This window comes from Ursus maritimus, unplaced genomic scaffold, assembly GCF_017311325.1.
Source record: "Ursus maritimus isolate PB19 unplaced genomic scaffold, ASM1731132v1 scaffold_27, whole genome shotgun sequence".
Taxonomy (NCBI): domain Eukaryota; kingdom Metazoa; phylum Chordata; class Mammalia; order Carnivora; family Ursidae; genus Ursus; species Ursus maritimus.
This window is the reverse complement of record NW_024425230.1, coordinates 35,754,252-35,780,106: the sequence shown is the minus strand read 5'-3', so window position 1 is coordinate 35,780,106 and position 25,855 is coordinate 35,754,252. Positions and strand designations below refer to the sequence as shown.

The 25,855-nt window shown below is 38.7% G+C and overlaps 1 protein-coding gene across 7 annotated transcripts in view; it reads left to right on the top strand.

Moving 5' to 3' along the window:
- Nucleotides 1-11,491, top strand: part of IQCH (IQ motif containing H) — a 197,113-nt gene extending 185,622 nt beyond the window's left edge. For 5 of the 7 annotated variants that reach the window (XM_008708553.2, XM_040643069.1, XM_040643068.1 and 2 more), the window contains 2 exons: nt 5,355-5,463; nt 11,311-11,491. In XM_008708553.2, the coding sequence (XP_008706775.2) occupies nt 5,355-5,463; nt 11,311-11,427 (226 nt within the window). In that variant the 3' untranslated portion in view covers nt 11,428-11,491. Of the gene's footprint in view, nt 1-5,354; nt 5,464-11,310 lie in introns of those variants that run through there. The other 2 variants (XM_040643070.1, XM_040643072.1) reach the window with 1 other exon arrangement.
- The last annotated feature ends 14,364 nt before the right edge of the window (nt 11,492-25,855 follow it).

Here is a 25,855-nt window from a genome sequence, read left to right as displayed (position 1 = left end):
ATTCAAATTGGCAAAGAAGAAGTCAAAATGTCTCTCTTTGCAGATGACATGATACTCTATATGGAAAACCCAAAAGAAGCCACTCCCAAACTATTAGAAGTTATAGAGCAATTCAGTAACGTGGCAGGATACAAAATAAATGCTCAGAAATCAGTTGCATTTCTATACACGAATAACGAGACCGAAGAAAGAGAAATTAGGGAATCCATCCCATTTACAATAGCACCAAAAACCATACGTTACCTTGGAATTAACTTAACCAGAGATGTAAAGGATCTATATTCTAGAAACTACAAATCACTCTTGAAAGACATTGAAGAAGACACAAAAAGATGGAAAAATATTCCATGCTCATGGGTCGGAAGAATTAACATAGTTAAAATGTCCATGCTACCCAGAGCAATCTACACTTTCAATGCTATCCCGATCAAAATACCAAGGACATTTTTCAAAGAACTGGAACAAACAGTCCTTAAATTTGTATGGAAACAGAAAAGGCCCCGAATCTCCAAGGAACTGTTGAAAAGGAAAAACAAAGCTGGGGGCATCACAATGCCGGATTTCGAGCTGTACTACAAAGCTGTGATCACAAAGACAGCATGGTACTGGCACAAAAACAGACACATAGACCAATGGAACAGAATAGAGAGCCCAGAAATGGACCCTCAGCTCTTTGGGCAACTAATATTTGATAAAGCAGGAAAAAACATCCGGTGGGAAAAAGACAGTCTCTTCAATAAATGGTGCTGGGAAAATTGGACAGCTACATGCAAAAGAATGAAACTTGACCACTATCTCACACCATACACAAAAATAAACTCCAAATGGATGAAAGACCTCGATGTGAGACAGGAATCCATCAAAATTCTAGAGGAGAACATAGGCAGCAACCTCTACGACATCAGCCAAAGCAACCTTTTTCATGACACATCCCCAAAGGCAAGAGAAACAAAAGATAAAATGAATTTATGGGACTTCATCAAGATTAAAAGTTTCTGCACATCCAAGGAAACAGTCAGAAAAACTAAGAGGCAGCCCACGGAATGGGAGAATATATTTGCAAATGACACTACAGATAAAGGACTGGTATCCAAGATCTACAAAGAACTTCTCAAACTCAATACACGAGAAACAAATAAACAAATCAAAAAATGGGCAGAAGATATGAACAGACACTTTTCCAGTGTTTACACGCTTAAATGCTTCTCTTCACTTGGGTGGAGAGCTGGCTGGCTGAATCATCCCCTTCAGTCCCCACCTTTCCCCAAGGTCCCATAAATACGTAAAATTTACTAGGTCATGTTAGAAGAGCCCCTTCACTGTTTGTTTTAGGCTCTCTTCCCCATTCTTTTTTTACACTGCCAGGAGAGCAACAGGAATGAGACAGAACCCAACAAGTATACATTCATCTTCTCAGCCCAGATATTCACGTCCAGGAGGAGAATAGAGCCAGGGACACCTCAGTGCATGTGCAGGGAAGGAGCTACCCTTTGCTTCCCAGTGATGTTCTATCCCTCAGCTCCCTCCCTGCCCTAGCCTCACTACCAGAAAATTCAAAAGCATTTTATCAACCATGCCAGGCACAGTTCTAAGTGTTAGGGATATAGCAGTAAACCACAAGACAAGTCCCTGCTCTCACGAAGCTGATGAGGTCGTGGGTGGACAGTTAGTAAATATGTAAATGAGTTAATATGCCAGGCTGTGGCAGGACACAGGCCACGAGGCAGTTACAGGGACTGGGAGAACCAAAGAGTCAATGGACTTAAAGTTGGCAAGCTGGGGGATAAGAACTTTGTATTTTCCAGAATTATGAGTCTAATTAAGCAGGTAAAGTTTCAGGTCCAAGTACACGTCTAAGCTCAGGAATGCAGAAATTCAGACAGATGGGTTAGTTAAGTACATGAACTAGAAATCAGAACACAGAGACATGAACCCTACCTTACCAGGTGCTGGTTGGCATGGAAGGTAAACTGCAAAGAACAAGCTGGCCAGGACTGGAATGACACAAACCCTCATGCACTTGGAATGAGGCTGGGAGGCACAGGACCCTTCAGGTGAAGGGAGAAGAGCAGCCAGGGAAACCACATACACAGGGAGTTCAGGTGCCAGGAGACCATCCCAAGGAGCAACCACTACAGCATCAGGAAAGGCCAATGACAAAGAGTGAAAGGATATCCAGAGAGTTAGTTGGGGGGAGCACAACCATAGGAGCTCAAAGAGGAGGCTGCTTTTACCAGACCCAGGCCAGCGAGGGGATGGCACGAAGAAAGCCTGTCGACAGGTGGCAGAACCCAGCAGAGGCTGACACGCAGGAGCAGAACTTGGGTCCTAGAACTGACAGGATGAGATAGGGATGGTGTTAACAGGGCAGAGGCCAAGTTGCCACAGTATGGGATCTAGGTGGGCACTTGGGCACAGAGGAATCAGACAAGGGGACAGCATCAGGGAATTTAGGCGACAGAAGAGACTTAAGGAAATCCCCAATCATTAAACTGGTTGAGCAGCAAAGTTGGTCTGATGCTGAAGCCTACAGAATGAATAATTAGACTGGTGATGAAGAGGAGGTCGCCCAACCATCCCTAACCCTGCTCCTGAGATTTCACCTGCAGGCTAGCTTTGGTGGTGTACTAATGGTGTACCTTCTAGATGGTACTGCCGCTCACATATTCTACAGAAAGGGCACTGTTGATTGACATGGGCCACCTGAAGACTATCTAGAGCCTTGTCTACTATTTCCTATAACATCTTTCTCATCCCTTCCTACAGCCATAGAACCAGAGAATGTCGGAGCAAGGAAGGACCTTGGGGGTTAACTGACTCTCATAGTGTAGAAAGGAAACCGGGTCGAGCAGGGTTGTGGTTTACCAGTGTCACACAATAGCTTGTGTCTCCAGACCCTCAATCTAGTGTGCTTTTCTGATACCGTATGGCCACCTAATGTAGGGAATCCTATTATGGAAGAGATTCTCAGCCTACTGTGAAGTGCATCACTACCTGTGTGAGTTTGTACCAAGTTTGTTCATTTACTTCTTCTATTAGGTAGGGTTCAAGAGTATCCCCAAAATTCTCACTTGCATGCAGCTGTACTCTCTTGACTGTGAGATAAGTGGGTGGTGTTACAGTTAGTACATCAGGAATCGCACTGACACACGGACATGGAGGTTGAGAACGGATGATTTAATAGACAGTGATCAGGACAGAGTCTTTGTTTTCTAGAATTCATACTGAAAGAGAAAAGATGAGCAAGTTCCAACTTTTATTCTTTGTGTTGTTTATGTTGGTTTTCTCTGGAGCTTTAAGGAGAGGCTTCTCATGAGCTGGCTGGGCTTTGTTTGGCTTTGTTGCAATCAGTTCACATCAGGTGAAGATGTTAGTCAGCCACCTCTTTAGGAAAGGGGAGGGCTCCAAGAGAGATGACCTTACAGACGAGAATTCTGTGGTTTGGCTTTGCCAGGATAACTTCATACTGACTCCATTTATACTGGTATATGTCTGGGAAATAGCGGAATTCAAGAAGAAATTTCAAGGAAGGAAAAATGAAGGAAATTCTAGAAATGAATTAATAGGGAAGAGAACTTAGAGTCCATCCAACCTCTTGGTTCACAACCTGGGGACCATGGACCCCAGGAGGCTAAGGAGAGATGACAAGAGGGACATGAATCCATGTGTGGACCCAGGATTATACACACACACACACACACACACACACACACACACACACCACACTAATTTTTTTAAGTATGAGCCTCAATCATATATATATAATATATATATAGTGGTAGATTCATATATACATGAGGGTCTCAGTGAAACTATACATTCCTGGATCCCAAACCCAAAGAATCTGATTTTGTTGATCTGAGGTAGAGCCTAGGAATCTGTTGTTTTAAGAAGCACCAGGGTCTAGGGCACCTGGGTGGCTCAGTCCATTAAGCTTCTGCCTCTGGCTCAGGTCTGATCCCGGGGTCCTGGGATCAAGCCCCACATCGGGCTCCCTGCTCAGCAGAGAGCCTACTTCTCCTTTTCCCTCTGCTCCCCCCCCCCTGCTTGTACTCTCTGGCTCTATCTCTCTGTGTCTAATTAATTAATTAATTAAATCTTAAAAAAAAAAAAAAAGCACCAGGGTCTAATACATACTGACTCTGTGACAATAACGTACAAATCACTTTTAAAAATTATTGACTCTGAAGTTGCCTTTGGCTATTATTCTCTTAAAAGAGGCAATAGATACGAATGTTCAGTAACTATGAGAAGTAAGAAGTAAGAGTGGGCAGTCCTTGGATTTGGGGGCTGTAACTCTAAAAGTTTGGAAGTTACACTAATCCAGTCCAATTCCTTCATTTCAGAAAAAAAAGAAATGAAGACCCAGGGAGCTTCAGTAGCTTTCTCCCCAAAGTCACACTGCCAGTGGCAGGACAAACAGTCTCCTGTCCTGGGGTCTGGGAAGCTTTCTGCTCCCAGGCTGACCTATGGGAAACCCTAATCAGGCTGGAAGGCAGCCATTCCAAAAGTGTTTAAGGCATACACTCTAATGACTCATTTTACAGGCAACAACTGGGAAGAAAGTAACCCAAAGTTCTTGCAGTTGCCTTAAGGGGCAGCTCTACAGTTTCACACCCTCAGGACAGAACAATTCTTAAAAATCAATCCATTCATTTCATCCATTTTTTCCCTTTGATACAGAAAGTTCACAAAATAACTAGAAGAAATACCCTGCAGTTTTGTTTCAAAGTTAAAACTTAACAACAGTCTAGTGGTTTGGGAATGTTCACTGACCACAGTGAAATTCTACAGGGTGGTTTGCAAGTTGTCTCTGAAACCTTGAAGTGTGTGTTCAGCTTCATAAAGCTGGCTGTTCCGGAATGGGACACATTCTCCTAGGAACATGGATGGAGCATACTCATAAATAGCAGGAACTGCTTGTATACATGAAAAAGAAAATAAGCCCCAGACAAAAGTCTCCAGAATACTGAGATGCAAATATCTCTGTAGAAAAGGACATCGTTAGGTATAAATTATACCTAGCAACAATTCTCTTAAGCTGATTTCAGCAATTTTTTAAATGAGCTAATACTACTGTCCTAGCTCAGTGGTAGCCTTTTGCTAGGAATGACTGAAGCTATTCTTATATTCTGCTAAGTTGATTAATAAAAAAATATTTATTACACAAATCCTCTTTGTTGACAAGTTAAAATGGAGCCTCATCTTTCATATCTCCCTGAAGATTGCCACCTTGTGAGATTGAAAATACTCATTAAATTCCACCACCAGACAGGCACAAATGAGAGGGTGATTGTTTTTAAGCATGTGAGGGGAATCGTTGGTAAACTCATTTGTTTGGATATCATTAACAGAACAATCGGTGAAGATCTCCAGGGGGTCCTCATGACCTTTGCTCGAAATCTCTTCATCATCCATCAAGAAATATCAGCACCTAATATGCAAGGCGAGACCAATTTTAAGGTGAGGTGTTAATTAACTAACGATTCTGGTTAATTTCTATACAAGGACTGAAAATACCTCATGCTGTATTGTAAACAAGTGCTAAACCATTTTTTTTTTATTGTGAAGCAGTACATATCTTATAATGTACAGGGTCAATATTATAAGGTTCCCACTGAACCTGTTAGTTAAATTTAATAGTTTGAAATTTTTTCTTTGAAATATAGACTTATTTTAAGTTGCTGCCATTTCCAAACCCAGTTTACAAGACAACACGGCTTTCTGAGATCAGAGGTGAAGCTGAAGTGTCACAATGAAACCAAAACAGAGACTGTCACCACCAAAAATCCTGAATGTAACCTACTTACATTTCAGATAATGCAGTGTCTGGCCAAGGATTCCTGGGGAGGCCACGTTTCTAGAACCAGAGGAGTTCTGAGACCCCGGAAAGGATAATGTGTAGTAGAGAGAAACAGAAAAAGCCCTCAGCATATACATGGGCCATGTACCCCACCCTGTTTCTCCAAAGTGGGGCAGAAATTTCATCACTAACCTGTTTGAAGCTTCCAAATGGCCTTTAAAGATGTTGGTCCACGAAAGCTAGTTGTACGTAATTGATCAGACAAGAAAACAGGAGCAAGGTCCATTCACAATTTTTTGAAACACAGGCCAAACAGAGATGAACAGTTGGTAATTTTTTTAATTTCAATTCTTTATTTAAATTCTAGTTAGTTAACATATAGTGTAAAATTGGTTTCAGGTATAGAATTTAGTGATTCATCGTCTACATATAATATCCAGTGCTCATCATACAACAAATGCCTTCCTTAATACCCATCACTCATCTAGTCCATCCCCCACCCTCCTGCCATCGACCCTCAGCTTGTTCTCTATTGTTCAGAGTCTCTTACGGTTTGCTTCCCTCTCTCCCTCTCTTTTTTGCCCCTTCCCATATGTTCATCTGTTTTTTTTCTTAAATTCCACATATGAGTGAAATCATATGGTATTTGTCTTTCTCTGACTTATTTCACTTAGCATAATACACTTTAACTCCAACCACGTCATTACAAATGACAAGACTTCATTCATTTTGATGGCTGAGTAATATTCCAGTGTGTGTGTGTGTGTGTGTGTGTGTGTGTGTGTGTGTGTGTATCTTCTTTATCCATTCATCTGTTGATGGACGCTTGAGGTCTTTCCATAGTTTGGCTATTGTTGATAATGCTGCTATAAGCATCAGGGTGCACGTGCCCCTTTGAATCACTATTTTTGTATCCTTTGGGTAAACACCTAGTAGTACAATTGCTGGATCATGGAGTAGTTCTATTTGTAACTTTTTGAGGAAACTCCATATTGTTTTCCAGGGTGGCTGCACCAGTTTGCATTCCCACCAACAGTGTTAGAGGGTTCCCCATCCTCACCAACATCTGTCATTTCCTGTGTTGTTAATTTTAGCCATTCTGACAGGTGTGAGGTGGTATCTCGTCATGGTTTTGATTCGTATTTCCCTGATGATGGGTGATGTTGAACATCTTTTCATATGTCTGTTAGCCATCTGGATATTTTCTTTGGAAAAATGTCTGTTCATGTCTTCTGCCTATTTCTTAACTGGATTATTTATTTTGGGGGTGTTGAGTTTGATAAGTTCTTTATAGATTTTGGATACTACTCCTTTATTAGATATGTCATTTGCAACTATCTTCTCCTATTCCATAGGTTGTGTTTTACTTTTGTTGATTGTTTCCTTCACTGTGCAGAAGCTTTTTATCTTGATGAGTTCGTTTTTGCTTTTGTTTCCCTTGCCTCTGGCGACATGTCTAGTAAGACATTGCTATGGCTAAGGTCAAAGAGGTTGCTGCCTGTGTTCTCCTCTAGGATTCTGATGGCTTTCTGTCTCACATTTAGGTCTTTTGTCCATTTTGAATTTATTTTTGTGTATGGTGTAAGACAGTGGTCCAGTTTCATTCTTCTGTAGGTGGCTGTCCAGTCTTCCCAACACCATTTGTTGAAGAGACTGTCTTTTTTTCATTGGATATTCTTTCCTGCTTTTTGAAGATTAGATGACCATATAATTGCAGGTCCATTTCTGGGTTTTCTATTCTGTTCCATTGATCATTGCATCTGTTTTTGTGAACACCTGGTACTGATCACCAAAATCTGCATCTGATTCCCAGTGTGGGCCTTCATCATGTTTGAACAGGTCAAGTAACTCAAAGGACTCAACTGGAAACCACATGTGATCTTTCTCTTAAGTGGAAAGCCTAACAAAAGCTTGTTGCAAAAATGTAAATTTTGAATGTATTTTCCTTGCACTAGGGCCTGGTCTCTCTAGTAACAGTAATAATAATGATAAGGCTTTCCTCTTCCACGTGATTTTATGAGTTGGAAGAATGACCATTGCTTTTCTTACAACGTGATTGAGAAGACTCAATGAAAAATAGGCCCAGCGTTGCGGTGATTTTCACTGGTCCTAAAGGATCTATCTCTTCATTTATATTCTAAGTTACTGTCAGCTAGCATCATTGCATCAGTTACTGCCATACGCAAAATTCTGAGCTATATGTACATTAGTCTATCCAAATACAACTTATAACCAGAATCAAATGGTGCTATGGACTGAATTATGTCCTCTCAAAATTCACATGTTGAAACTCTAACCCCCAATGTGATGGTATATGGAGAAGGAACATTTGAGGGGTGTTACATTTAAATGAGGTCAAGAGGGTGGGGTCATCTTGATGTGGTTAGTGCCCTTATAAGAGAATAGAAAGTTTGCTGCTTTCTCACTCTGTCTCCACCCCCACCACCTTGAGGGAATACAGCAAGAAGATGGCTGTCTGCAAGCCAACAAGAGAGCTCCTACCAGGAACTGAACTGGCTGGCATCTTGACCTTGGACTGCCCAGACTCCAGATCCATAAGAAATAAGTTTTTGTGGCTTAAGCCACCCAGTCTGTGGTGTTTTGTTACAGCAGCCTGGGCAGACTAAGACAGGTGGTTTATCTCCAAAACCACACACACACTTGGTAAACTCTGAGCGTGGACATAAGGTTGGCAGAACCAACTACTACTGACAAAACGCAGGCGATTTCTCTGCCATCTACCTGACTTTCAAAATCATCAAAAGACAGATATTCTCATGTAGCTATTGAATATCTCACGATTTCTAGCCTTCTGAGGTGACGCTGTTATCTTGACTTTTTTTAAACTCTTACCAAAAAGGTTAAAGGTAAAAACTTTAAATCTCAACAAAGTAGAAATAATAACAAAAACCTGAAAAGTGGAATAGATTCGTTTTCAGTAGTACTTTCTGTCTACCACCCTCGTGACATTCTAGTAAGTACTTTCAGTTTGTAAAGGAGGATTTACAAAGACTCAATAAAAATGGAAGGTGGTACAGATAAAGCATTTAACAAAATATAACACCATTTCCTAAAACCACTCAACCTAGGAATAGAAGGGAACTTCCTCAACCCGTAAAGGGCATTAGCAAAAGCCCACAGCTAACATCATAGTTAATGGTGCAAGACTGAAAGCTTTTCCCCTAAGATCAGGAACAAGACAAGGATGTCTGCTCTTACCACTTCTATTCATCACTATACTGGAGGTTCTAGCCAGGGCAATTCAGCAAGAAAAAGAAATAAAAGGCATCCAGATTGGAAAGAAAGAAGTAAAACTATCTCTATTCACAAATAACATGATCTTGTATTAAGGAAATCCTAACCAGAAACAATCTGTTACAGCCTAAAAACGAGTTGAGAAAGATTGCAAGACCCAAGATCAATATAGAGACATTGACTGTATTTATATACACTAGCAATGAATGATCCAAAAATAATTTTTTTATTTTTAAATTTAAATTTTAAAAATTCTTTTAAAAATTCCACTTACAATAGTATCAAAAAGAATAAAAATACTTAGGAATAAATTTAACAGAAGTACAAGATCTGTCCATCATTAAAAAAAGAAGATCTAAATAAATGAAGTGAAAAACTTAATATTGTTAAGATGGCAATAATACTCCCCAGACTGATCTATGGATCCAGCACCAAATCCTATAAGCATGCCAGCTGGCTTTATTGCAGAAATTTACAAGATGATCCCCAAATTCTTGTGGAAATGCAAGAATAGTCAAAATAATCTTGAAAAAGAAGAACAAAGAAGATTTATGCTTCTCAACTTTATTTATTTATTTTTTTAAGATTTTATTTATTTATATGACAGAGAGAGACAGCCAGTGAGAGAGGGAACACAGGCAGGGGGAGTGGGAGAGGAAGAAGCAGGCTCACAGGGAGCTCGTCCTGGGGCTCGATCCCAGGATGCCCAACGACTGAGCCACCCAGGTGCCCCTACACTTCTCAACTTTAAAACTTAACTACAATGGGATGTCTGGGTGGCTCAGTCAGTTAAGCATCTGACCTTGATTTTGTCTCAGGTCATGATCTCAGGGTCATAGGATTGAGCCCCGCTTCAGGCTCCATGCTCTGCACAGTCTGCTTGTCCCTCTTCCTCTGCTCCTCCCTCCTGCTCATGCTCTCTATCTCTAAAACAAATAAATAAAATCTTAAAAATAAATAAATAAATGAAACTTAACTACAAAACTACAGTAATCAAGATGGTGTGGTACTGGCATAAGAACAGACATAGATCAATGGAATAAAATTGAGAGTCCAAAATAAACCCATACACTTATAGTCAATTGCTTTTCAACAAGAGTGCCAAAACAATTTGATGGAAAAAAAACTGTCTTTTTAACAAATGGTGCTGGAGAAAACAGATATCGCCACACAAATGAATGAAGTTGTACCTCTACTCCACAGCATATATAAAAACTAAATAAAAATGGATCAAAGACCTAAATGTAAGAGCTACAACTATAAAATTCTTAGAAGAAAACACCGGTATAAATAAATCTTCATGACCTTGCAGCTAGCAATGCCTTCTTAGACATGATACCTAGAGTATAAACAAAGTAAAAATAGATAATAGATACAATGGAATATTACCCAGACATAAAAAGGAAATGTAGCTCTGATCCACGCTATAACAGAAATGAATCTTGAAAACATTATGTTAAGTGAAGGAGGCCAGACACAAAAGGCCACATATTGTATAATTCCATTTATATGACATGTCCAGAGTAGGCAAATCCATAGAGACAGAGAGTAGATTAGCAGTTTTCAGGAGCTAAAGGAGGGGGAAAATGAGGAAAGGCTGTTAATGGGCATAGAGTTTCTATCTGGAGTGTTGAAAATGTTCTGGAATTACATAGTAATGATGGTTTCTTGTGAACATACTAAAAACCACTGAGTTGAACTCTTTGTAAGTGTAAATTTGAAGGTACGTGAATACCACCTCAATAAAAAAAAAAATAGCTAAATAAAATAAAAGGGAAAGGTGCCATTTTTCTGCCCAATGGAAAAAACCAATGGAAGTAAATACTCCCATCAGCCTACTAACCCTCATTTTAGGATGACTAGACCAATGCTTCTCAAATTATCTATAGTGAAGTTTTATTTTTTCTAACCTATCATGGATCAGTACTTTTGTAAAATACAACAAAAATGAATTACTAGAAAAATGTAATGAAAAAAATTGAAGACCTATAAAATAGAAGCCCATTTTTTTTCATTTGATTTAGCAGCCATAAAAATTTCTATAAAGGTTTCCAAATTCTTACTCTCAATTTTTTTACTCATTTCAGGACTGATGACACAATTTGTAGATGGGTGTTAGTTAGCAAAACACGCTTTGAATTTAACTGGTCTAAATTATACTCACCTCCAAAAAGGACCAAATAATTGGGGTAGGGAAAAGAGTTGTAAGAGGTCTTTAAGTAACGAATATTACTTTTACTGTTCACTTACAGACGGCCATTGATGACATTGAAGCCATTCTAGGAGTAACAGAAGAAAACAAAATAAGATTTGAAGAAGAGCTAAAACAATCTAAAGATGACAAAAACCTCTCTAAACCTGATAAATGAATGCCTGGAATACTGCTGATTTTGGATTCTAATCTGGAATCCAAAAAAAGGCAACATTCTTTTTGCTGTTCGGAATAAAAGTGGGAAGTGGAGTTAGTTTGCTTTGTTTGCTAGGAGATATATCAAAACATTATAATGTAATGCTCTTTTTTAAAAAAATATTTATTAAGTGATCTTATTTTACTTATTAAACTAAAATCTATTTGTGCTTTTACTTGAGAGTGTCAAACAATCTCTTCTCCCAGAACTCAGGAAAAAATAATCTAACAAGAAAGTTACAAGTCTTACTGATGCCACATCTGCACCTACCTCTTTATAAACTTTGGGGTTATAGAGCTTTTGTTTATGCTTTATAAAGTTTTCTCCTCCTATTTCTAAGAGTAATTTGTCTTCTGCATTTTAAAAATGGAATAAAGGCTTAATCATTGCTATTTGGCAAAACAGGTCTTCTTTTCCCCAAGAACATTACATTCACATGGATTTTTAAAGTGACCCTTTATCTTTCATTGTATTTTTTTTCTTGTCCCAAGCCACTATTGTTTGTTGTTGCCATTTCTCAAAGAATAAGGTAAGCCAACATCTAGCATCAGAATTTATCTAGGTGGCAGTATGTGCTCTTAGTTTAATATATAGCGTAACTCGAGCCCTCTAGCTTGAATAAACATTTGTAATCTCTAATTCTCCATTTAATACGTCAGTGGGATTTTTACAATCATAATTCAACAGTACCTTTCAAAGTGCAAATTGTTAAAATTATGCAGCGCTAGCATTCGCTTCTCAATTGTTCAAAATATTTCAGAATCACCCAGCTTTACAGAAGGGTGAAATATGCAAGTCACAATACCAAAATCGCGTAGTTGTTTTAAAGAATAACCTTTATATCTTTAAAAATATTTGAATGTGTTGGGGAAACTGGGGAGCCTTGTTTTATGTATGGAATTTCAATAATTTTTAACGGTGCCTCAGCCACAAGCTAAGAGTTCCTGCAATAAAGTCAACATTTTTGTGTGTGTCAGCTTTTGTTTTGCTATAGTTGGAAATACATTAATTAGCCAGGTTTCCTGCCTGTGCTAGGTACAACGATGACCTCTTTTTCTTGCCAGATCATTCTCATCCATATGAGGGGCCCATTGTCCAGACACTTGACGGATAGGAAGTACTACATGCCCATTAGAGTCTCGCCTCAATTGAAGCCAGAGCAACATAAGGTCCAAGAGACTCATTAGTTCACTGGCACAATCGTGTCCTGAGAGTAAATGAAACCCTCTGTCTCCTTATGGCTCTCATCTGCTCTGGACTTTAAAAGAAAACTGTCTCTGTTTTGTTCAGCACAGCAGTGTGTCTTTCACATGGTGAGAACCCCTCTTAACAGTACAAAACTGTTAAATCTATCAGGGAAGTTTTGTATGTGAATTTTGATTAGCACTCTCGAGCCTCAAGCTGCTGGCAATAGTAAAATGAGTTCACTCTCCTGTACCTTTTTTTTTTTTTTTTTAACCCACCATGATTGGTTTTCTCAAACAATGCACTTTCCTTCTCTGCATCTCTCATTAGCATACACCACAGAATGCCTGTTTCCAAATTGAGCCCTTATCTTCAGATTCAGGTCTTACAAGAAAAACAATCGGGAGTAAGGTTCTCTACCTAAAAACCTATAGCTTCAGAATGAAAGGAAGAAATTTGGTATAATAAAACAATCACTTCAAGTAATTAAGTGGAAGAAGCCAGAGGACCAGATTAAATTAGCGAAATGTTTTAATTACAGAGCATTTGAAAAGAAGCATAGTCCATTATCTTTCAGCACATATGTGTAGCAAAGATACTGTGCTACTGGTAAACTAAGGTACATTTGAAAAAAAATCACGTATATGTGTACCATGTTTAAAGTATCCTAAACAAAAATTAATTGAGATGAATTACTGAGCTTTTACCATTCTAAATAGGAAAATGAAATATTTGTCGCTAAGAGGATGTCCCTTTACATATTACCCATTTTATACTGATTTTAAAGAAACCAAATAGGTGATATTTAATGACAAACTGCTATCTACTTACCTATCATCTGTAATCTACTTATATTTACCTTCAATGAACACTTATTATGGGCTAAGTATGTACTGTACTAGAAGCTTTATCTCCATTATTTTATTGCATCTGTCCAACAACCCCATGTCGGTATGTGCGACTACTGTCCTCCTTTTACATATGGGACACTAAGATTAAGTGGGGCTATCTCAGGGCATGTCTCAAGACGAAATGAAATTGGGGCTTTGCTCTTTTACCACAAATTCTAGCACATTGTGTAAAGTAGAAAGTTCAGATTCACCTGTCCCAGATCACACAAGGAACCTGAACTTTTTTATAACAAATTCTAGTGTTGCTTAAGGGACAGTTTCACTTACGCTTCCTTCTAATAAAATCAACTTGCACAACTGAGAGTATCACGAGGCATCACAATTTTGTAATCAAAGAAATCGGGAGAAGAGAATGTGGTGTCAGTGGAATTCTCCCATGGTGATCCATCTGTAAGACTTCAGTGGAGAACTACAATGGGAAGGTGCAGGAGAGTTTGGAAGCTGGGAAGTCATGCCCCATAGTTTGTTTGAAAAAGGGTATAAAGTTAAGAAACTAGGGAAGGGTTAGGGAAGGACTTACAACAAGACGGAGAGCAACCTGAAAAAGGTTGGAGCATTGTCTCAGCTATATCATCCTAAGAATTGCAAGCATCCTATTTTTCAGGTATAAAAATATATATTTTATCATAAGTAATATATTAGTAACCATCTGATAGCTTTAACAATTAATAATCATTTGTATGCATCTGGCACCTTTCTTCTAAAGTGCTCAAAGCACTTTACATTTGTTATCTCATTAATTCCCAACACTGTCCCTGTGGGGAAGGTAATAAGTATTTTAACATTTAAATGTTTATCTTTCAGAATTTCTCAAGCATACATTAATTATATTTCCAAAAATGTAAATGTTCACTAGTTTTATTTTACTGTTCCTCTGGCTTCAGTGTGCATAACGGATTTGTTCAACTCTTTAAATGTGCTGATCATAGTAAATCTTATCTGGAAAAACTATAAATTGCTAAGATAACGGAGGGTGGAAGTTGTGGCTGGGGGGAAGCGTATGACTGCTTCTCTCACTGGAAAAAGTTTGGTTCAGTCCATTGCAAATGCAGATGAAATGTGCTGTGGATCTTCCAAATCTTTTCTGTATCCTATTCTTTCCAAAAGGTGAGCCTCAGGAGGGTAAGGACCGTATCTGTAAGCCTGAGGTAGCCTGAACTACTCTTTACATCTTTGTTTTACTGATGATATTTATCAAAGTGGAACAGAAACCAGATGCATTCGATTAGGAGCTGCATCCCAAAGAGTCACAGGATGATACAGGCCAGAAGCTCACCTCCCCAGCCCTCACTCTTTCTGGGCTGGTCATACTTTCCTCAATTTTCTTTTCTTTTTTTTTTTTTTTAAAGATTTTATTTATTTATTTGACAGAGAGAGACAGCCAGCGAGAGAGGGAACACAGCAGGGGGAGTGGGAGAGGAAGAAGCAGGCTCACAGCAGAGCAGCCCGATGTGGGACTCGATCCCGGTATGCCGGGACCACGCCCTGAGCTGAAGGCAGACGCTTTAACGACTGCACCACCCAGGCGCCCCTTTCCTCAATTTTCTAACTAGAAAAATGGCAGATAGGAATACCTGCTCCTTAGGGAAGCAGTAGAGATTAATTGGCCAATGTTGGGAGAGCGTTTCCAAGACGAAGCATTCTACATAAATGTTTAAGTATTATTATTGCACTGCTACTTCAAATGGAAGTTCTAACTTTGAAATGTGATTATACACTTTCCCCCAAAAAAACCCTTCATGACCACATATATAGGTTTATTTTTCACTCTAACAGTCTAACTCATGGTTGTGAAACTTTATTGCACTTGATGGAGGACCCTGGCTTTTATTAGTTTTAAACTGCTGGTTGCTGGGGTATTTATGTAAATGAGGGAAAGATACCAAAACAGTAAATAATAAGCATGTCCCTGCTGTTTAAAAATCTGTTGGTAGAAACAACTTTTGTTTGGTTGTAAGAAGACCCTAAACATAGCACAAAAAAATACGGCTTTGGCATCTATGCATAAAATCGCATTTTGGGTTGGGGGGGGGGCCGGGGACATTGGTTTTCTCCCCTAGCATTTCTTTATCATTCTGTAAACATTTTGTTTTACCTCTATAGGGGCCACCATATATACCATATACATGTATGTGAGAGAGAGAAATGAGTAAAGTACATTTTAAGAATTTTTTTATTTAACGAAATGTTATAAAGTATACTAGATAGCTAATTATAGCTCCCGGAAAGCAAGGCCAAACCCAAATTCATTGCAGTCTCCTCATAAGGAACGTTATGATAAAATCATGGTCCCACAAACTTAACAACAAAACAGCAGAACTTCCATTGGTTGCAAAATAACTTCAAATTCAAATTCAAATTCCAGTTCATTTAAAGATTCATGCCGCTTTGCTTCCCAGCAGAGGACACAAAATACTTATTTTGCAATCATCAAAAAATTTAAAATGATCTAACAACACATGACTTCCAGGTTCCCTTTACAATGCCTTTCTACTCATCTTCAAGTTGAATATCCATAGCCACATTTCTAAGTCAAAAAACTAGGTTCATTTGCAACAACAGTGAAAAATCAGGAAGGTCTAAACATTCAATAATAAGGTATTAAAAATTACAGGGGGCGCCTGGGTGGCTTAGTGGGTTAAGCATCCGACCCTCACTTTCGGTTCAGGTCATGATCTCAGGGTTGTGAGATTGAGCCCTGAGTCAGACTGCACAGTGGCACAGAGCCTGCTAAAGATTCTCTCTCTCCCTCTTCCCCTGCCCCTCCCCTCACTCCTATCCCAGCATGTACATGTGCACACACATTCTCTCTCTCTAAAAAAAAGTTAAAATAAGAAAATTAGGGAATAGCTATATAAAGACCTTTACAGAGCCATTTTAAAAATCATAGGTTACTATAACTACTGTATGATCTAGCCATTCCACTCCTAGGCATTTGTTTACCCAAGAGGGAAAAAACTTTATGTCCATTCAAAGACTTGCACATGAATCTTCATAGCAACTTTATTTGTAATAGCCCCACACTGGGAACCACCCAAATGTCCACCAACAGGTAGATCCTTACAATGGAATACTACTCAGCAATGAAAACGAACAAGTTGTTGATAACATCAAAGACATGAATGAATCTTACTGTAATTGTGCTGAATGAAAAAATCCAGACAAAAAGAGTACATATCCGGGGCGCCTGGGTGGCACAGCGGTTAAGCGTCTGCCTTCGGCTCAGGGCATGATCCCGGTGTTATGGGATCGAGCCCCACATCAGGCTCCTCCACTATGAGCCTGCTTCTTCCTCTCCCACTCCCCCTGCTTGTGTTCCCTCTCTTGCTGGCTGTCTCTAACTCTGTCAAATAAATAAATAAAATCTTAAAAAAAAAAAAAAAGAGTACATATCCACTTATATAACATTCTAAAAAATGTAGACTATAGTGACAAAAAGCAAATCAATGTTTGCCTGGAGGTGGGAAGCTGCGGGCCAGCTGGTGAGGAGGAACAGGAAGATTACAAAGGAGCAGAAGGAAAATTCTGGGGATGACAGATAGCTTCACTATGTTGACTGGGTGTATATATAAGTCAAAACTTATCAAACTATACACCTCAAATATGTGCACTGTTTGAAGGTCAATTATACCTCAAAAAGCTTTTTTAAAAAATCATCAATTAGGAGAATGTAAGAAAATGAAATGACATTTAATTATTAAGAAGCATATTTTATTTTTTTCTTTTTCCAAGATTTTATTTATTTTAGAGCAGGACAGAAAGAGGGAGGTGTGCAAGGAGGGGAGGAGCAGAAGGAGAAGGATAAGCGGACTGAGCACAGAGCACAACACAGCACTTGACCTCAGGACCCTGAAATCATGACCTGAGCCAAAATCAAGAGTTAGACACCCAACTGACTAAGCCACCCAGGCGCCCCCAAGAAGCATATTTTAAAACAGCATGAAGACTAGGACTGAAGTTACAACTTTTTAAAAATATGAACATATGTGTGCGCGCGCACGCGCGCACACACACACACACACACACACCTCTAAGGATACCTCCCAAAATGTTAACAGTGGTTACTTTTTAATAGTAGAGTTTTCTTCTTTCTGTATTTTCTATTTTATAATGAACCTGTTTTCAATTAATGGAGCAAATGAAACAAAAATTTAATTTGGGGGAGTCTGGGAAAGCATAATATATGAAGGTCTTCATTATAAGTTCTGCTATCAAAAGTGATAATGAACTTAGGGACATGGAGTAGAAATGTCATAACCATCTCCCTCCTCAAAGCTCCCAAAGCTGTCACCAGATAGTAATGGCATGTTCCCTAGCATCATGGACTGCAGGCTTCGTTCTAAGCTTAATACCCTTAGTCTAAATATTCGAGAATTCACACCAGACTATGACTCTAGTGCTGTCTCTGCTCATGCAGAGATGCATGAAAAGGTAAACTCTTCTGTTCACCTACAAATATCTGGAGGGACAAAGAGTGATTAGGTGGCACCTGCAGTTTTTCTAAATGAGTATGGAACACACAAACACACACAGCATTTGCTTTAGATTTAAAGGTCTTAATGGGCTTTAGTTCCAGCTCTTTTCTTAATGGACAAGTAACTTCTCTCTAGTCCCCCTTTTTTTGGGTATGTAAAATAAGAAAGTTGAGCTGATATTTAAACTTCCTGCCAACTCTAACAATTCTACGCCAACCAACATCAAAGTATCAAAAGGGCAAAACCATATATATTACACAAGGAGGTGACTTCTCGCTTTCTTCTTCCATTTATTGGAAATCATGTATAATATTTTGTAACTTTGTACAGTCTCTTAAGTTTCCCTATTTACTATCCAAAATGGCTGATTTTAAATAGTTACAAAATGTTTTATAATTTTATGATATTCCTTGAGATGCAAACAGTTTTCTTTCAGAAGGTATCATTTTGACTAAAGAGAGTAGCAAGTCAAATACATCCTTTCGAGTGGGATCATGTCTTTCATTCTTTGGGTTTTCACTTGTACTCTCGGGTATTGCTGCTCACCTAAAGTAATGGAAACATTTTATTTTGAAAACATTTTATCTGAACTTAACGATTTAATGTGTACCTTCTGTACTTGAAGATCTTGGTGCAAATAGATGGAACAGAAATGAGAATCAAAGCTTCAATGTGCATTTTTGTTTCTGTAAGCTCAAAGCATATCTCCTCTTTACATCTGCTTTGCAGGGACAGTATGGAGAGCTGGACTACAGTCTCTGAGTTTTTCTTTAATTTGTACCTGGACTCAGAAAGAGATGGATGATGTATTTTGCAACACTCCATTTTGCTGTATAGCAGATGTAGTCCCTGGTGAACTGCATAAAAGAGACATAAACCCTGAAACTAATTTTTACCTGGCACCTTTAATCCCATATTTTAAAGACCTCCTAAAATGCACAGTTTCTGGGCCCATGTCTGTAAGTGATCAGATCAGCCTTCCCAGGGAGTATTCTGCCATCCATACAGAAGGTCTGGAACAAGGAGCTGAGAGTATGATGATTATCTATCCCTTTATGAAGCCCACATTGATTGTTATAGCTAAAACAATTCTTTGAACTTCACTGCCAGAGCAGAAATCTCTCTGCTTCCTTTATTCTTACTAACAACTTAGATTCTTGGTACTAGCACCATGAAAACAAACACTTAGAGATGACGTAAGGTTTGAAAACTACTTATGAACGTTTTTCTTAAGATGACTTTGTCTTTTAGTACCTGTAGAGTTTTTAAATTTTTCTAATTACAGAAACATATGCTCACAATTAAAAAAAAACAAGTATGATCACATAGCTTCTTAAATAAATAATTTTAAAAAACAAAAACTTTTGAAAAACAGGCATGTGCAGGGAAGAAATTTAAAAATCAACAATTATGGGGCGCCTGGGTAGCGCAGTCGTTAAGCATCTGTCTTCGGCTCAGGGCGTGATCCCGGCGTTCTGGGATCAAGCCCCACATCAGGCTCCTCTGCTGGAAGCCTGCTTCTTCCTCTCCCCTCCCCCTGCTTGTGTTCCCTCTCTCGCTGGCTGTCTCTGTCAAACAAATAAATAAAATCTTAAAAAAAAAATAAAAATAAAACTAAAAAAATAAAAATAAAAATCAACAATTAGTTTTTTAAAAAGACTGGATGGCTCAGTCTGTAGGGCATGCAACTCTCGATCTCGGGGTTGTGAGTTTTAGCCCCACGTTGAGTGTAGAGATTACTTAAAAATAAAAATCAACAATTTAAAAAATTCAACAATTATTTTACCACCCAGAGAGAACTACTGTTAAATCTGGTGGGACACCTACTAATATTCCTACCTAGGGCCTCTGGATTTGCTATGCCTTCTGCCTGGCACACTCTTCTCCCAGAAGTCTGCCTGGCTCACTTACTCACTGTATTCAGTCTCTGCTCGACTGTCACTAGACCAGAGGGACCCCCCCGCAATGTAGCACCCGTCCTTACTCTCTATCCCCTTACTCTGCTTTATTTTTCTTTAGAGCACTTAACTATATGTGGTATTACAAAATAGGTTTGTTAATTTTTTATTATCTGTCTCACCAAATGGCTTGTAAGTGTAAAGATATAGCCCCACTCCTAAGACAGCACACCTATCACTAGTAAGAGATGCTCAATTCATACATATATTGTATTTGTTTCTTTATCAAATATATATTGAGTTCCTATTATATAGAGTCTTTTATCTTTGTATGTATAATTTTTAATAGGATTACACCAGACATACTGTTTTACAGACTGTGTTATTCACTTAGCAATAAATTACGAAGACATATCAGAAATTTTTATCCAATGCGATTTTAACAACGGCATAAAGGATGTCAATAATCCCCTATTGTTAGACCAGTCCATGGGCACTCTGATGCATCCTTCAAATACATGTTAAGGTCAATGAGGTTAGATGGTTATTAATAATACTGACAATGCCTTATATTCACAGGTACTTCATAGTTTATAAACTATTCTCATATCTCATTTGATCCTTACAATAAACTCAAAGTAAACAGAGCAGAAACTCAAAGAGGTTAAATAAGTAATTTCCCTAAAATAATAAAACCAGGAACAGGGAATCCAGACACAAACCTAGCTCTCTCTGTCTCTCAGCTTCGGCTCTTCACGTACCTCCTCGTCCCTGATTGACACCGTCATTTTACAGATGAGTGATCCATGCTTAGAGAAGGGAGTAGTGATGTGCCCAGAATCACACAGCTTCTTCAAGAAAGAATACAGATAGAGTAGAACCCAGGACTCCTGACTCCCCGTCCAAAGCTCTCTCAACTACATGCTGGCTCGATAAATTAGGGGGGAAAAATCCTAAATTACTGCGTAGTCAAATCAGCAAACAATACACGCTGTTATACTTCTCTGAAGATGACACAGTATACTTGCTTGGCGCTGCGAAGTGCCAACCTGATGACACTTGCAATCCTGAGCTTATTTGATGTGGTTGGGAAGCAAATGAGATTCCAGTGCCCCTGTTGCGCATAGGTGCTCAGTGAGCATTTCCTGCATGGTGGGGAAGTGCCCTATATTTACAGTATTTGATCCAGTTTAACAGCAAGATCTAATGTTAACATTAGCCTTGTAAAAGTTTTCACCCTAGTTCACACAAGAACAAGATTCTGGAGATTATGACTAGCAATTCTTCATGAGTTGATTTATCTGAATAAAACCTATAAGGTTTTGAACCATTAAACATTCGATTTAGAAAAAAAAAATCTAAGCATACAGAAGAATAAACTGAAAAATGGAACAGATTTGTTTCTTGTAATAATTATGAGCAATATCTCAAACTCAGCATCCTTAGACCATTGAGCTGTGTAGGATGAATGTGCTAATTAATCAATTACTACCCAACAATGTACCCTGTTTATTTACTGAAATGCACCAGAAACGTGTGGAGAGCTGGTAATTATTAATCATCTTCAGTAACAAATATGACTCAAGTTCACCTTCATATAATTAATAGAGCATGTAGTTAGCTTTAACATCTTGCTTTATTAGAAATAGCAACAAGGAATTTAAAAAAAAAAAAAAGCTCACAAGTTGTGGTTCACTGAAATGCTGGCTTGGACTAAATGTGCCTATTATGCATAGCCATTACTCATATCCATCCAAATTACGGCCAGATGCGAAGTTTTTAAAATCAAACCTTTAATTTCAATAAAATTTTAGACTTACCAAGGAGTTATAAAAAACAGTCCAAAACATTTCCATATATGCTTTACTCATGGTCTCCAAATAAAACCCAATTTTCAGAGCTCAATAACTGGCTTAGAGTTGGGATCTTTGTTGATGGTGCCCAAACATCTTGGCATGTTTTAAATTTTCAAGATATTTTAGAAGTACTTCCAATATACATAGAAATAGTTGTTTTACAACAAATTTTGCAAAGTGATCTAGTTTTGAAAATCTTTTTTTTTTTTGGAGTCATCATGTAGGCCCCCAAATTTCCTTTGAGGCAGATAGACTTCTAGGCTAGATGGGCTTTATTTTGGTTCAATGCTATTTCCTGATTATGCAGCATCTAAGGGATGTTCATTTGTGGCAGCAACATTTACAGCTAAGTCTGGCAACACTAGACTCTCTGTAACTCTGTTCAAAGCATGAGGTTTTGCATACTGCCAATGAAGGTTCAAATCCCAGCTGTATCACCTGGCGGCTCTGTGACTGCAGTTAACTATTTTAACTTCTCTAACTTCTGATACTCCGTTTCCTCAGCTTGAAATTGAGGTAAATGAAGCCCTGCTTTGGAGTGTTGTTTAAATGAGAAAATAAGTGTAAACTACCTAGCAGGAAGAAACACTCAGGAACTGGTAGATACCATTACACTGGTATTATTACCCTCCGCGGCCACTTTTAGGAGGGAACTGAAATGTACACACCCATGCACACACAAATAAAAAAGTATTTCATACAATGGAAACTGTAAAAATGTAAATTAACATTTTTGGAAATTTTCTCCTGAAAGGAAAAATTGGATTAGAATTTAATGTTAATTGTACAGAAAATTAAGAGCTTGTCCCATCTGAAAGACCAGTGGAACATCACTTCAAAAATCTAAACTGACAAATCATAAATCAGTGGGTGGACTACTGTATTTCTATTATCAAATGATTCAAGGCCCCTTTAAATGGAGAGCCCCCTTAGGGCATCTCAGTATTTGTTTATAGATCATTAACTACTTGACAGTGAGACTGGGGAGGGGGCATAAAGACTTACAGCTGAAGCTCTAAAAGCCACTGTCGAACGAAGATCGGCAATAAAGCCAAAACATCTTTGGAATTCAGTATGAAGATATGATTTGTGCTACAAAAATGTCATATGCTTTTCATGCATGTATCTGTTAGTAAAACAAAGCTCACTTTACAAGGCTGGGACCATAACTATGACCCATATGACAAGGTAAATTTATTTGGCCATGTTTTCAAATGCTTCCCCAAACTGACTACATAGGATTTGTAATATTGGAAACATGCCCATAAAATGGACTGTGTTATCTATTAGCATAAATCACTATCTGGTTTCAAAAAGTCACAAATATGTCTCTGTGCCGCTGGATTCCAGCTAGCATCCACAGCAGGGGAAGGAAATAGAAATGTTTCCTAATGAAAAGCTCACAGAAAGTCGAAAGGTCAGAATTCTGATTCTTGATTCTAGTATATGATCTTGGGTAAGTTTCTTACCTATTCTATAGTTTAATTTCTCTAACTACCAAAATTAAAATTGTAATTAAATTAAAACCAGTTACCCTACATATTACAATTCCTTTTCTCTAACATTCCTCAAACACACTAATTGTATTCACTTTGCCCACTTTTTTTTTTTTTCATTTTTTCAAGAACTTGAGTATCTACATATTGCAAGTACTGTCCTAGGTGCTAGAATCAGAGGTTAACAAAACAGGCATTAAGTCCCTGGCCTTAGGACGTTTACATTCTAGTGGGGGGGAGAGCTTGAGAGTAGTTGAGACACAAGAGCAGTTTAGATGAGATCTCTGTACCTGCTATGTTCACAGTAACATGTTTTACCAGAGTAATGCTTCCTGACACTCTTTGTAACAGCAGCCCCAGTTGCCAGCCAACTCCTTGGAGGCTTTCAGAACATCGATCGGTTCCACTGGACTCAAGATCTAGGTAAGTATACAGCAGTTCTTTCCTTTCCTAATGACTTCTGCCATAACTCAGTACTTCCAAGAGGATAATTTTGCATAAAGCCAGTGTATGCTGTCCTTGCCTGGGCAGACTCAAGGATACAGGAATGGAGCAGCAATCAAAATTCACCACTAATGGGATGAGGAGAATTAATGAGCATTCATCCAGCTATAGGAGTAACTCAAGCCACCTCCTCTGGTGCTGAGCTTGGCTTAGAGGGCACTGAGCCATTAAGGAGATTTGGGTTCCTAGGAGTGGCTCTTTGGGGCTATCTGTTTTTTAGTTCCAAAGCACACTGGAATATGAACCAGGGCAGCATCATCTCCATAGACCTTCTTTCCTTGAACCAAAGTCCTTCCTTAAGCCTCAAAGTGGAATTGTCAATGAAATCCTAAAAGTAAACACTTATATCCCTTTTTCATAACTCCTTTATCTTTTACTAACTGGCTGACATATGCACCCACTATCTTGCCTATAATTCTCCCTCTGAGAATAGCAATGAATTAAAATCTAGACGCCTACCCTACTTTCTTTTAAATCACACCATTAGAAATATGTGAGTAAATCATAACTTCACAGCAAGGTTATAACAATAATGTGAGAACAAATATTCTATATATGTACAAGGTCACATTTGGGTCATGCCCACTATATATGTTCTCTATATGTATTTCTTAATAAACATTAATAATAGAATGTGTTAATATGTATTACTACTTGTAGAATTCATTCTCTTTTTCAAGCTTTTAACTGAAGTATAATATACATACAGGAAAATGTACATACCATACATGTTCAGTTAGAAGAATTTTCGGGGCACCTGGGTGGCTTAGTTGGTTAAGCACCTGAATCTTGATCTCAGCTCAGATCTTGATCTCAGTGTCACGAGTTCAAGCTCTGTATTGGGCTCCATGCTGGATATGGTACCTACTTAAAAGAAATTTTTTTTTTCACATATTGACTACACCCATTTAACCAGAAATGAGATCAATCACAGATTCATCAATCATAACAAATGTATCACTCTGGTGGGGATGTTGATAATGGGGGAGGAGGCTATGCATGTGTGGGGCAGAGGATATATGAGAAATCTCTTTACCTTCCTCTTAATTTTTCTGTGAGCCTAAAATTATTCTAAGAAAAAAAGTCTTTGGGGCACCTGGGTGGCTCAGTCAGTTAAGTGTCTGCCTTTGGCTCAGTTCATGATCCCGGGGTCCTGAGATTGAGCCCCATGTGGGGATCCCTAATCAGCCGGGAGTCTGCTTTTCCCTCTGCCCCTACCCCCTGCTCATGCTCTCTCTGTCTCTTGCTCTCCCTCTCTCAAATAAATAAATAAAATCTTTTTTAAAAAAAGTCTTAAGAAAACAAACTACAGGAATATATGAACAAAAGAAGAGAATAATCCAATCCCCAAGATGTTCCCTCATACTCCTAGTCCCTGGCTCCCCTAGATCTCCACCCCCCATAAGGGTGATCACTATCCTGTCTTCTAACAGCAAAGATGAATTTTGGCCAGTTTTTATAACTCATGGAAATGAAATCATATCATAGGTACTTTAGGGTCTGACATCTTCCATTCTTCCTTATGTTCATGAGATTCGTGCATGCTGTGTGCGATTATGGATCATTCCTTCTCATTGTTATATAGTAGTCCATCAAGTGAATGCCACAATTTGTCTATCTATTCTATTACTGACAAGCATGGAAGTAATCTGCATGTTGGCTATCACAAATATGAACAGTGCTATGAATATTCCACTACATGTCTTTCGAAGAATATGTGCACACAATTTCTGTGGGGCATTGTTATGGACTGAATGTTTGCATCCCCTCAATATTCACATGTTGAAGCCCTAATACCCAATGTGACAGTAGTTGGAGATAGGGTCCCTGAGGAAGTGATAAAAGTTTAATGAGGTCATAAGAGTGGGACCCTACTCTGATAGGGCTGGTGCTCTTATCAGAAGAGAGGAAGGCAGACACCCAAACTAGCTCTGTCTGCCATGGGAGGAGCTATAGAAGGAGCTATAACCCAGGAAGAGAACTCTCTCCAAGAATCCAATCAGCCAGCACCCTGATCTTAGACTTTCCAGTCTCCGGAACTGTGCATAACAAATTTTTGTTGTT